This window comes from Schistocerca cancellata, chromosome 8 (genome assembly GCF_023864275.1).
Source record: "Schistocerca cancellata isolate TAMUIC-IGC-003103 chromosome 8, iqSchCanc2.1, whole genome shotgun sequence".
Lineage (NCBI taxonomy): Eukaryota > Metazoa > Arthropoda > Insecta > Orthoptera > Acrididae > Schistocerca > Schistocerca cancellata.
The window spans coordinates 83588684-83603384 of record NC_064633.1 but is presented as its reverse complement, the minus strand read 5'-3'; the positions used below and the strand labels follow the sequence as shown (position 1 = coordinate 83603384).

At 37.8% G+C, this 14701-nt stretch overlaps 1 protein-coding gene across 1 annotated transcript in view; it reads right to left on the bottom strand.

Annotated features, from left to right (window-relative positions):
- The window catches only part of LOC126094937 (1-phosphatidylinositol 4,5-bisphosphate phosphodiesterase-like), a 524263-nt gene that overhangs the window by 41251 nt on the left and 468311 nt on the right, over positions 1-14701 (bottom strand). Inside the window, exon 20 of the mRNA XM_049909585.1 lies at positions 11722-11854. Within this exon, the coding sequence (XP_049765542.1) occupies positions 11722-11854 (133 nt within the window). The remainder of the gene's footprint in view (positions 1-11721; positions 11855-14701) is intronic.

Here is a 14701-nt window from a genome sequence, read left to right as displayed (position 1 = left end):
CTAAAGTGCCTAAACAAGTCTGTGTCTGCAATGCGAATGATGTCAGACATAGGAGATATAAATATAAAAAAAACTGGCATATTTGACTTATTTTCACTCCATTATGTCATATGGTATCATATTTTGGGGTAACTCCACAAACTGAGAAAACATTTTCAGAGTACACAAGCATATAATAAGAGTAATGAGTAGTGTAAATCCAAGATCATGTCGAAACCTATTCAAAGAATTGGGTATACTAGCCATAGCCTCTCAGTATATTTATTCCTTAATGAAGTTTGTTGTAAATAAAACATATCTTTTTCAAACTAACTGCTTAGTACACAGTATCAATACTAGGAATAAGAAGAATATACATAAAGATTTAAAATCACTTACTCTTGCCCAGAAAGGTTTCCAGCATTCAGCAACGCATATTTTCAGTAAGTTACCAGCAACCATTACGAGTTTAGTTTCAGACAAGGCACAATTCAAACATAATTTAAAAGAATTTTTGGTGGACAACTCCTTCTATTCCATCCATGAATTTCTCAACAAGTGCAGTAGACCATTTTAATGAACATTTATTATACTTTAATTTTTGACAAGACTTGGTTGTTACAGCCAAGTAACTACCTACTGTGTGAATGATGGATGTACGGAAAGCAGATGTAATTCTTAAGTCTGTAAATTGTGGAAGTTTAATTTTAAATCTTGTACATAATTTGACTGTTCTTAACTGAGGATCATTGAAATGAATAATTTACTTTAATTTTTGACAATACTTGGTTGTAATAGCCAAGTAACTAGCTACTGTGTGAATGATGGATTTAATGAAAGCAGATGTAAGTATTAAACCTGTAAATATTAGAAGTTTAATTTAATTCATGTACATAATTTTACTGTTTATTGATTCAGGATCATTAAAATGAATGAAACTCAAGTTTTTCTAATTACATTTTTGTAATGTGTTTATTTGACATGTTCCACACCCAGGAGGATCCCCTCTTTTGTGGGTCTATGGAATGAATAATTAGCCTAATCTAATCTTTACTGGGTGGGATTGTTTATAACTGAGAGAACAGGAACACTTCAGAAAATTTTCACTCTGTATTGCCAATTAGCTAAAAACTTTCTCTTTTGTGTGACACAAAATTAAATATAGGAAACATAAAACCCATAAAGACAAGACACAATCAAGACAGTATACATTTCTCCAGTCCTTAGGTTACAGCATTTCTCTCTATAATCTTGCTAAAGTTTAACACAACGTGCTTTTCTTTCTGCAAAAGAATCTATTACCTCATCAAAGTTCATCAAACGTTTAGCTACATGAAAAATAAAAATGTCATTGTCTAATACTGGAAAAGCTGTTAATATGAATAGTACCCAAGACTGATGTGGTTTCTCAATTTGATTACATCCAATTTGTCATTAGCAGATAAATAAAACAAAATAGGCCTTTTTAATACAGTAGCAATTGTAACACATGGCAAAAAAGTGAGACTGCTTTGGCACAATTGGTCATTTATGCATACCTCATTCACATAAATAATATGACAGAATAAAATTCATGAAGTACAAATACCAAATTCCTATTATTCCTACTACAAGCAAAAATATTTATGTTAGGAAATAGTTTCACACTTCATTCATGCACTCCAGTTTCTCAAGCATGAAATTGAAAGTAGTAGTACAAAAATTTTTAATAAATTTGGAATTGTCATATTCTTCCATATAATTTGTGTCAGGTTCCCATTTCTTCTTCTCTGGTTAAATTCACTAACTCTGTCGGGATCACCAGTTCAGTCATCCCATGTTTATTCTTCAGTTAGATGTTATTACATATTCATACAATGCATTTTCCATGCTATTCTGAGACTATAACTGGAGTGGCTGCTAATCTGGGACTGTAGAATTGGCCATTAGTGGTGTAGTGATCTGGTAAAAATTTTCTGTCAAAATATTTTCTTGACTACACCAAGAAGAGTACATATTAATCTTTCTTACCTATTCTTCCTGTTAGTCATTTATTTCTGGTCTGGTAGTCTTAATCTGTGGATTTCACTAATAATTATAACAACAATAATCATTTGCACACCCAGCCAACCACCTAAACAAACAGCAATTGGCATTCAGCTCTTCAGGTTTCTTTGATTCAGCTCATTTAGCCCCATCCGCTTTTGTCTGCTGAAAAGTTTTTTTATTTCTAGATCTGATGTGGACTTCCCTGGCAGAGACACCTTGTACACTATGCATCCATTGAAAAATCCGTTAAGTTGGGAACTGCAGTGTACTGTTTTTGGAAATATATGCCCACACATTGATATTTAAATCCTGTATGTATGAAGAAAATAATAAGAACCTCTATAGGCTTAGCTGATGATGGTAATTAAATGTTTTATTGTGAAACATCTTATTCCTTACTCAGAATTGTTGTTGTTGTCTTCAGTCCTGAGACTGGTTTGATGCAGCTCTCCATGCTACTCTATCCTGTGCAAGCTTCTTCATCTCCCAGTACTTACTGCAACCTACATCCTTCTGAATCTGCTTAGTGTATTCGTCTCTTGGTCTCCCTCTACGATTTTTACCCACCACACTGCCCTCCAATGCTAAATTTGTGATCCCTTGATGCCTCAGAACATGTCCTACCAACCGGTCCCTTCTTCTAGTCAAGTTGTGCCACAAACTCCTCTTCTCCTCCTCCTCATTAGTTACGTGATTTATGCATCTAATCTTCAGCATTCTTCTGTAGCACCACATTTCAAAAGCTTCTATTCTCTTCTTGTCCAAACTATTTATCATCCATTTTCATTTCCATACATGGCTACACTCCATACTAATACTTTCAGAAACGACTTCCTGACACTTAAATCTATACTCGATGTTAACAAATTTCTCTTCTTCAGAAACGCTTTCCTTGCCATTGCCAGTCTACATTTTATTTCCTCTCTACTTCGACCATCATCAGTTACTTTGCTCCCCAAATAGCAAAACTCCTTTACTACTTGAAGTGTCTCATTTCCTAATCTAATTCCCTCAGCATCACCCGACTTAATTCGACTACATTCCATTATCCTAGTTGTGCTTTTGTTGATGTTCATTTTATATCCTCCTTTCAAGACACTGTCCATTCCGCTCAACTGCTCTTCCAAGTTCTTTGCTGTCTGACAGAATTACAATGTCATTGGCAAATGTCAACATTTTTATTTCTTCTCCATGGATTTTAATACCTACTCCGAATTTTTCTTTTGTTTGGTATGGTCATTAGAAATACAGTTCATTCAAATTTTAAAATGTATATCTTTCAAAAATCCAGTCTTATCAATTTGTAACCCTAGTTCTTCTGCACCCAAAAATGTATATTTTTATTGGAAAACACATGCTAGATGGTGAATAAGTAATTTAAGAGTAAATGAGGCCACTTGCAGAATAGCACAAGCGTTGTCATTAAGAAGCACATGAAAAGCGGAATGAAAATGTTGCTTGCCCTCAGTAGAAATCCTTTGATGCGCTAACACAGCTGTGTACCTATATTTTGCTGTCAAGACTGCAATTAGTGTTTTTTCGTTCATAATATTGCAGGTGTTTCTGCCTCATTATTTATTGATATTACAGTGAGACATTTATTGTGTTTACTTTGCTTCTTCTTCTGTGTGCCAGATACTTTTATCTCACACTGCTGAGCACTGTTCTCTCCTGCCATAATTTGCACACCACTGACTTATGTTTTACTTGTGACTTACATTTTACTCATATGTTTCGTCAGCTTTTCTGTTTGCACTGTCCCTCCTTTCCCCTCTTGCTCATCATAATTCATTTGACATAAACGACTGTCCTACAAGGCAGTTTCCACAGTCACTTCCGATGCTCATACTGTGAGGTACCAATGTGCTCTACTTTGATCTAGAATACGGCTGTATCTAGTTGTGTGAGCAAGTTAGCCATGTATGCATCTTCCAAGTGTCAAGTAATATCCAAGTGGTGCTGGTGCATATTCAGAAAGGTAAACAAATTAAAGACAGAGATGGTTTAGGCTCGAATTTGAGGCAGAGCGTGGGATAGGTTTTGTATCTTGGTATTGCACAGACATGTGAAACTTGCAAGTGGGGCATTGAGAGTAGGGGGCCAGGGTTTTTGCATGGATCAATTGGGAAGCAGATGGTTTCTAGGCTACCCTTCACAACAGAGCTTGATGAGGCACAGTAGGAGTCCTTCTGTTGTGGGTAGCACTGAGTGTGTCTTCACTACATAGTACCTCATCAGTTTGGTGAGCAGTTACCTACTCTCACATGTGTGTTATATGCCATCCTGAATTTTAGAACGATAAATAACATGAAATATTTCCTGAAAATTAAAATTGTTTTGTAAAATGTTATTTAGTAATATTTTGTAGTTGTTTTGGGATGGTAAATAACAAATAGTAAATGTTGTAGTGCTGTAGAATCTATGCATCAGTGAACTTACATGTATTTCACCCTTGTCTACAGTGCTTATGCAGATTTACTATTAAAGAAATATTTTCCATCAAATGCAAACACAAAATTGATACAGTTGAAATCTCATTGTGTGTCTTGCAAAAAAGTAGTTTTGACGGTTTTCCAATTCCACCATTCTGGAATTTTGTGTCTGTGCATACAATGTGACATCTAATCAGCTCAGAATTGATGCTGGGACTGTGAAAATGTTTTCTTTCAGTTTATACCTCTTAAGTCAGGCATCAGGCAATCTGGAATTACAGATTTCCGCAACTGTAGTACAGAAAGGGGCTATGATTGCTGTGTTAGGATGTGAACTGATTGGGTAATGCTTGGCTCACAATTCCGGGCAGTGCTGGCTTTGGTCAAACAGTTTTAGGCTGTTGTAACGGGCATCACTGTGTGTCAGGAGGGTGTGAGTAGGGGGAGGGGGGGCGGGAGGTGAGAGAAAACGCAGTGATCCACAGGATGTCCAGCACTTCCCACATATCCCCTGATCAGTTCCCTACTGTGGCTGCCCCTATTTCAGTCTGTACTGAGGTTGATCCCTCACCTGTGGTTGAGTGAGGTCCTCTGAGATGTGACAGGCTGTGAAAGATTATCAGGGCTGGGGTTGTCAGTCAGAAGACCTCTCCAATTTGTCTGAAAAACAGATTTCAGGAACTACCTGTGGCTACTGAACATCCTGAGTCACATGCAGTTACTTGTCCTGTTCAGAGGAAGCCTCTTAGCTTGTAAGATCTGTATATTCATCGAGAGTGAGTTGAAAGCTACAATGTTTGGTGCATAATGGGGCTCCTTGGGGATACGGCTGCCATGCAGGGAAAGAAGTCCAGTGTGCACTATTGTGTGCATAGTGGGACAAAACATCCCAGATGTGGAATAGATCCTTCCAGATGCCTGAAGAGCACATGGTGCAGCCATCTAAAGATGGGGGCCCATGTCAGTACTAACGATGTGTGCCACTTTGGATTGGAATAGATTCTCTATGGTTTCTAACTGTTATATGAATTGGGAAAGAGTGCCAGTCTTATTTGTGAGATAAAGGCAGAGCTCACTATCTCTAGCACCATCAACAGGACATGTAGCTTCATTGACATGACTGATTGACTGCAGACATTTGATACAGATCTGATGGAGGATTTGAATCAGATGCTCAGATGCGACCATGTAGGCTGCAGATTCCTAGACTTATGTTGTAGGTAGTTTCTGTGTATTAGTGTGGGTAGAGATTAATAAATAATTAATTAATATATGTTTGGGTTATTGACACTCCTGAAACAGAATGAGATTTTCACTCTGCAGCGGAATGTGCGCTGATATGAAACTTCCTGGCAGATTAAAACTGTGTGACGGACTGAGACTCGAACTCAGGATCTTTACCTATCACGGACAAGTGCTCTACCAACTGAGCTACACAAGCACGACTCACGCCCTGTCCTCACAACTTCAATTCTGCCAGTATCTCGTCTCCTACCTTCCAAACTTTACAGAATCTCTCCTGTGAAAGTTTGGAAGGTAGGAGACGAGATACTGGCAGAAGTGAAGCTGTGAGGACGGAGCGTGAGTCGTGCTTGGGTAGCTCAGTTGGTAGAGCACTTGCCCATGAAAGGCAAAGGTCCCAAGTTCGAGTCTCGGTCCAGCACACAGTTTTAATCTGCCAGGAAGTTTCACTTCCGAAACAGATTATACAGTTACTGAAAGGTTCAAAGAAAACTTGAGTATCATCTCAAATAGCCAGTTATACAGTTACAGTTGGTGGCTTTAATATGCGTTGTAGGCATTAAAATAGTAAAAAATTGTAATAAACACTTTCCCTGAAAAGTATTGTGGGCCATTAGTTCAGCAGTCCAATCGAAGTGTAAATGGTCATGGAAACATTCTTGAACTCTTAGAAACAAATAATCCTGAACAAATAGGTAGCATCATTATAGATACATAGATTATTAACTACAAGGTAGCTGTAGTGAGACTGAGTACCATAACATCCAAACCTACCAAAATAAATGCAAGATATATCTATTTAACAAAGCAGATAAAAATTCACTTGACACCTTCCTAAAAGACAGTCTGCCTTCCTTCTGAACTAACTATGTAATTGTAGACCAGATATGGCTTGAATTCAAAGAAACAGTGTCAACAGTGGTTGAGAGATTTATACCAAAAAATTAATAAGAGACGGTGTAGTTAATCCACATTAACTGCTTCGATGCTCTCGGCAGCTGACACTTCTTCTCTTGATTGTTGTAAGAAACTGAAAACTGTAGATGACAAAAGCAATAGTTTCAGTGATGCAGCCACACAGTATTTGAAGTTTGGAACCATTCACTTCATCCAGTAGTGACATATTTTCTAACAATGGCCAGTTCAAGTTCCACAATACTCTGTTGCATGCAGGTAAGGGAAGACCACATATTGTACTTTGTTACAGTTCTTACCATCAAGTTTTTGTGCAGTGAACATGCTCTTGATGAAATAATTAATGATAGTTCAGTGTAGCGAAGGACAGCCAATTAAATATCATAAGCACAGTCATGCAACTGATTGGCATAATAATTTCACCAGAATAATATACTGTTTATTAGGTTGGCTAGAAAAAAATCACATTTAAATGTGACTGAACAGTGAAAAAATGTTGACACTGATTAGCACTTGTCTGTACCAGGCTGACTAAGGCAAACCTTCCTGTACAGATTGGCATAGTTACCGGATCTGTAATTTTTGTCACATCCTCTTTCAACATGGGTGTTGTTACACTGTTCATATCTGAAGGAAGACTCTGACACAAACTGGCATAATGAAGTTACATGATTGCTTGCTGCTTGCAAACTAGCAATTCTGCTAGAGGGGTTGCTAGGTAAGGACAAATGTAAGAATATGAGGTCATTCCTGAAACTATTTAATGTTTTGAAAATTGGCTAAATTAAATTTTGTACAGACTGTACTGTTATCTGGTTTATGAAAAATATTCAAGGTTCGTAAATTATAAAAGTGTGTGGAACATCATTAAACTTATGAGTTAGAAATCCCCTACTTACGTGTATGACATTCATCTTTAAAATGATCTTTTATAAGTATCAGTTATTCAATATCTTAATTAGTGTCTTAATTACTGAAATGCATCCTCTGATTCAGAAAAATATAGCAACAAAAGTACAGTGTTAAAGTTCAGAATCTTGTAAGCTTAAGGCAAAATAGGCAATCAAAATTATGTTAAGTTCAGAATTTTCACTGTCATTATCTTATAAGTTAATCAGTTTCAAGCGATTTTCTAATGTGTCTGTAGCAAGAGTGAAATACCTAATTTCAAGTGAATGGAACAGCACTTCCTGTTCTGTATATTACCTCAAAGTGCTTCCCATTACTTACAATAGTTGAAATGTAAATTAGCCAGAACTTGTAACTATAAATTTCAATGGAATTTGTGCAAATAATAATTTCACATACTCAAGTACATTTTATGTGTTACTTATACAGCTGCACTACGTATGGACTGAAAAGGTGACAAAATTTTATTCGTGGGCTCAGGAAACATAACAGACAGAGGAGTTTCCAACATGCTATGCTTCAATGGAAATGATCATCCACAGTACAAAGATTAGGTCAGAACACTCTTGCAAAAGCAACAAAAAAAGCATGCCAGATTCAAAAGAATGGTAACTCTCCAAGAATGGTGAAATATTACAAAAGCTTGACATTTAGCATGGACTTAACTACAATGTGCTTTTAGTGGTTTCTACAATGAAACTCTGTCTTGAAACCTGACAGAAAATCTGAAGAGATTCTAGTCATATCTTAAGTACACCAGTGGCAAGACACAATCAATACCTTAACTGCACGGTAGCATTGGTAATGTCACCCAAGACCAGGTTTGGATCTCTCTCTCTCTCTCTCTCTCTCTCTCTCTGTGTGTGTGTGTGTGTGTGTGTGTGTGTGTGTGTGTGTGTGTGTGTGGGAGTGGGGTGGGGGGTGGGGGGCAAACCAGGGTATCTGCCCCAGTGCCCCAGGCAGAAATTTCTTGGGGTGCCAAATTAATGTTCTTGAAGAAAAAAACCTTGTTTCACAAAGTGCCTAACATCTGGCATGCACTGGTCTGTCCATTATTCATATGATTTTGAAACACATCACATGTGTTTCAGCCACTGGTAAAAACAAAACATTTTGAGAATATTAATATATTACTTGTTAACTGACTGTGTAACATGTTGTTGTTGTGGTCTTCAGTCCAAAGACTCATTTCATGTACCTCTCCACACTACTCTATCCTATGCAAGCTTTTTCATCTCTGAATAACTACTGCAAACTACATACTTTTGAACCTACCTACTGCATTCACCTCCTGATTTCCCTCTACAATTTTTACCTCCCACACCTCTCTCCACTAATAAATTGGTGAGCCCTTAATGTCTCAGAATATGTGCTATCAACAGATCCCTTCTTTTAGCCAAATTTTGCCACAAATTTCTTGTCACATACACCAATTCTGTTCAGTAACTCCTCATTAGTTACTTGATCCATCCACAGAATCTTCAACATTTTTCTGCAGGACTGCATTCCAAAAGTTTCTATTCTCTTCTTGTCTGAACTGTTTATCATTCATGCTTCACTTCCATACAAGACTACCCTCCAGACAAATACCTTCAGAAAGTAGTTCCCAACATTTAAATATATATCCAGTGTCAAAGTTCTCTTTTTCAGAAATGCTTTCCTTGCCATTGTGAATTACATTTTACACCCTTTCTACTTTGGCCATCATCAGCTTCTAAACTGACCAAATAGCAAAGCTCATGTACTACTTTTAGTGTCTATTTCCTAATCTAACTCCTACATCACTTCATTTAATTCTACTACATTCAATTACCATTGTTTTGCTATTGTTAATGTTCACCTTATATATCCTCCTTTCGAGATCCTGTTCATTCTGTTCAACAAGTCTTCCAAGTTCTTTTATGTCTCTGACAGAATTACAATGTCACTGACAAATCTGAAAGCTTTTATTTCTTCTCACTCAATTTTAATTCCTTCTCCAATTTTTTTTTGTTTTCTTTAGTGCTTGTCCAAAATACATATTGAAGAACATCAGGGATAGGCTACAGCTTTGCTTCACTTCTATCAACATTTTCAAAAGCTTTCACTAAGTCTGCAAATGTAGGTTTGCCTTTCCTGAACCTATCTTCTAAGATTAGTATTAAGGTCAGTACTGCTTCATTTGTTTCTACATTTATTTGGAATTCAATCTGATCTTCCCATAGTTGGCTTCTAACAATTTTTCCATTCTTCTGCAAATAATTCATGTTAGTATTTAGCAACCATGATTTATTAAACTAATATTCACACCAGTCAGCACCTGCTATCTTTGGAATTTGAATTATTACACTATTCTTTAAGACTGAGGCTTTTTCACCTGTCTCATACGTCTTGCACTCCAGATAGAATAATTCTGTCCTGGCTGACTCTCACAAGGGTATCCTTGGTTCTGATGGAAGATTGTCTACTCTAGGAGCCTTTTTTGACTTAGTTATTTCAATGCTCTGTCAAATTTTTCTCACTGTATCATATCTCCTATCACCTCTTTATCAACATCCTCTTGCCTTCAAGTTCATTTCCCTTGTACAGACCCTCTATATACTCCTTCCACTTTTCAGCTTTCCCTCCTTTGCTTAGTATTGGTTTTCTGTCTGAGCTCTTGATAGTCACACAGTACCTTTCCTTCTCTCCAAATGTCTCTTATTTTCCCGTAAGTAGTCTCTTTCCCATATTTTAATATTCTTTTATATCCCTACATTTGTCCTCTAATCATTACTCCTCAGCAGTTTTGCACTCCCTGTCAACCTCACTTTTTAAATGTATGTATTCTCTTTCACCTGCTTCATTTGCACATTTTTATATTTTCTCATTTCATCAATGAAATTCAGTATCTCCTGTGACATCCAAGGATTTCTACTAGGCCTTCTCTCTTTATGTATTTGATATGCTGCTGCTTTCACTATTCCATCTCTCAAATCATACATAGCAGAATGACCTAGAAATTGTAATGTTGCTGGTTTGAATCTTACTAGTAACAACATTTTCTTTTTTTTACTTTTATTCAAATTTCATATTTATCACTAAAATGAAATATTGATTATCAAATACTGTTATCATCTTATTTGTAGTAAAAATGCCATCTTTAAATTTTAATTATTATTCCCATGAAAATGCTAGTATTCACAATAAATAAAAGTTTGGTCAAAAATGCTAACAATGAACACACTATAAAGTACTTTTGTATTTCTAGAGATTGAATAGTATTACTAATGTACATAATTTCTTTCATTTCACAAAAGGATGTTCACATATTTGTACCAAATTTTAATTTTTTTAGATGACCAATAACTGAAATTAAAAAGGCAGCATTTTTATAAAAAAAAGTTTGATCTATATTTGTTTATAACATTTTCATTTCATTTCATAGTTAATATGGAATTTAAATAACAATCTTTAAAAAAGTTACTACTAGTAGATTTCAAACAAGTGACTTTAGGATAACAGGAATTTTACGCTATACAACCAGATACAACTATGTATAATAACAACTGCAAATGTTTTATACTTAATGGTGTTCAGAAAAACTCTAAAAAGAGGGCAGAGCAGTCCATAAAATCCCCTTGTAAAAAGTCGCATTCTGAACACAACGAATTATAAAATTACAGCTTGTAAAAGAATTCCCATGTTTCAAAACTAACCTGCATATGGATTAGATAAATAAAAGAAAGATTAAGAAAGAAACAAAGGTAGTACTTTTTAGGATTGATATAAGAGCAATGGAGCTATCCCACCTGACCACATTCCACACTCGACTGTCAGTTATCAGAGTATAATTGTTCACCTGAAATTGTGATTAAGAAGACATTCTGCCTACAGAGAATGTGCTGTGTTTCACCTTGCCAACTGCACACCTTTTCAGAGAGATTCAGGGATCATTGGAAGGGAGATCCAATATGCAGAGTGCTCAAGGAAAAGCAGCTATGGGGACAAGGGTGGGGGGAGGGGGGTGGGGGAGAGGGGGGAGACTTGGGCTGTAGTGATACTAATACCAAACTCTGAATCCACAGCAGATTCCAAAAATGAACTTTTTACTTGGGCAGAAAGTCTCTGTATTGCAACTTCCAGTACAAACAAACTTCAAACACAAACTATATCAAGAACCATCCTTTGCAAGCATTCACCATGAGCAAGTATTTGTGGAACATGGAGACATGATACGAATGCTGCTGCTGCCTACCTGCTGATCCTGCACATGCCTCCTCAGCATAGCCCACTCCTCCCTGTGGTGCCGCTCCAACATTGCTGACCACTCAGAAGTCTGTTCTGCTATTACTTTCTGCACCTGTGGATCTGATATAAGCTCATCTTGGCTGGAACAAAAATGCAAACAAATACTGGATCAGACACAGAACTATATTGTGAAGGCAATATCTTACATCTTCTAGGCACAAATGTCCCTGAACTTTTTGGTTCAGGCAACACAGAATGCAGCATTGGTGACTGCAATTCTGTTAAAACATGAGTGACTAGATGAATTACAGGAAAGGGAATGTTAAGAGAGGTAGGAGAATGGTTTCGCTTAACAAGTGTGACAGGCAACACATTGCATACTATCTGAGCCATCAACAATGAACATTCAACTCCTTTTGCTTTATGTGGAGTTCACAGGAAACTGACATGTGTTGATGTGGAGCTTTGCAGTTCTGTACACTGTAATGATCAGTGACCTTGAGAAGATGGCAGCAGAACTGCAGACAGCCTCATTGCACTTTATTGTAACAATTAAAAAAACATATGTATGTAGAGGCATTGTAACTGTACTATGTATTTTGTGTCATGAAATTGGTCAATTATAGCTTAACTGTCAGGACAGAATATAAAAAATTATGTTACAGAACTGTTCAAACAAATTTTGGGTTTGCAGCTGGTCGTCGTCTAATACCTCGCATGATATTTCAACTGGGCACCTGCCAGTCATCTTCAGCTGAACTGTCGCAGACCCGTTCTGCAATATATACCGCGCTGTAACAATTCTGCGCATGCGTCGAAAACTTGGTAGATGGACCACACTGCCTGCCGGCAGCGCTCTCCCTGATGGAGTAGTGCAACTCATTCGCTGTCTGCATTGCTGTTTGCCGCAGCCGTCAGCGCACTCTATCGTCTTTGATTTGAGCAAATCGTGGAGATGACCCTTTCTGCAGGGGTCAAGTTACTACATTGAGTAGGGGGCCTTCAGCAGAGCACAGTAAGTTTCCCTTCTTATTTCTTCTGCAGCATCCAAAGGAAGACGTTGTACAGTTTCTTCAACACCACTCAAGAAACTTCTTAATGGCAATGCTGTAGGTGTAGGTGCAAATTTGAGTCCCTTGCTCAATACAGACAGCATCGCGTCATCCAAATTCTTCTCCATGAGATTGATAACAGAACGTCGTACTATTACCCCTTCTGGCGACAGCTTCTGTGGCAACAGGCGGTCAAATTTTGATATCTGCTGAGAATTAGCATCCTTGTGGATCCACTCGAACTTGGTCGAAGTCACTCCATCAACCCAGTCCCAAGATGCAGGAGAAAGATACCTTGCAACATTTAGATGTAACTGGTAAAGTTCTGCTGAAATAGCATCTAACCTTCATCTTGTATAGCAAATCCTCTCTTTGACAACAAACAGCATGACTAGCCTTCTCAGTAATCTTCCATGCAACGGCGGTCTTAATGCAATGAGTCACTCTACCAAATTTTGGTACAATGCCATGGTCCCAACATCTCAACAAAAACGTTAAAGAACTTAAAAGCTTTGCTCTTTTACCGCATAGCTTCTCAAAAGTTCCGATCTGTGAGGCTATCTCCTCCCCGTAAAGGCATCTGACGTGAATTTTAAAATTTTCCTGGCAAATTGACTGTTCAAACAAATTTTGGGCTTGCAGCCGGTCATCGTACAATACCTCGCATGATATTTCAACTGGGCACCTGCCAGTCATCTTCAGGTGAGCCATCGCAGAATCGCGAAAACGTCCTCCATTCCACAATATATAGCGTGCTGTAGCTATATTGTACATGTGTCAAAAACTTGATAGATGATAGATGGACCACACTGCCCGCTGACAGCGCAATCCCTGGTGAAGTGGCAGAACTCAGTAGCCTTCTGCGTTGTTGTTTGCCATAGCCATCGTCACACTCCGTCATCTTTGATTTGATCAAATTGTGGAGATGATGGGATTTGATGCACTGTCCAGCTGGTAGCCGCTGTCACGGTTCAACGGATATTCTGCCAGGTGTATTTCTATGGATTCATTAATAATGTAGTCCCAGAAAGATGTTTCTGTGTACAAAATCATTGTTTTCTCATACTTGAATACAATGTTCAACAATAGCGGACTTGCTTTGCTGCAAAAGGTGGGTGTAACGCTGATGTTTAAAATTCACATTAGATGCCTTTACGGGGAGGAGATGGCCTCACAGATATGAAGTTTTGAGAAGCTGCATGGTAAAGAGTAAAGTTTTTAAGCTCTTTAACCTTTTTATTGAGATGTTGGGACCATGGCATTATACCAAAATTTGCTAGAGTGACTCATTTCATTAAGACTGTCGCTGCACGGAAGATTACTGAGAAGGCTAGATATGCTATTGTCAAAGAGAGGATTTGCTATACAAGATGAAGGTTAGATGCTATCTCAGCAGAACTGTACCAGTTACATCTAAAGGTAGCAAGGTATCTTTCTCCTGTATCATGGGGCTGGGTTGATGGAGTGACTTAGGCCAAGTTCGGGGGGATCCACAAGGATGCTAATTCTCAGCAGATATCAAAATTTGACTTCCTGTTGCCACAGAAGCTCTCGCCAGAAGGGATAATAGTACGACGTTCCATTGTCAATCTCATGGAGAAGAATTTGGATGATTCGATGCTGTCTGTATTGAGCAAGGGACTCAATTTTGCACCTACACTTACAGCACCACCATTAATAAGTTTTTTGAGAGGTGTTGAAGAAACTGTACAACATCTTCCTTTTGATGCTGCAGAAGAAACAAGAACGGAAACTTGCCATGCTCTCTTGAAGGCCCCTACTTAATGCAGTAACTTAACCCCTGCAGAAAGGGCTGCATTATGAAATCTGAGAGGGGACCCGGACATAGAGGCATTGAAAGCTGACAGAAGTAATGGAACTGTTTTGTTACCTCATGGTGTGTATAAAGATAAGATGTATGGTCTGCTAAGTGAC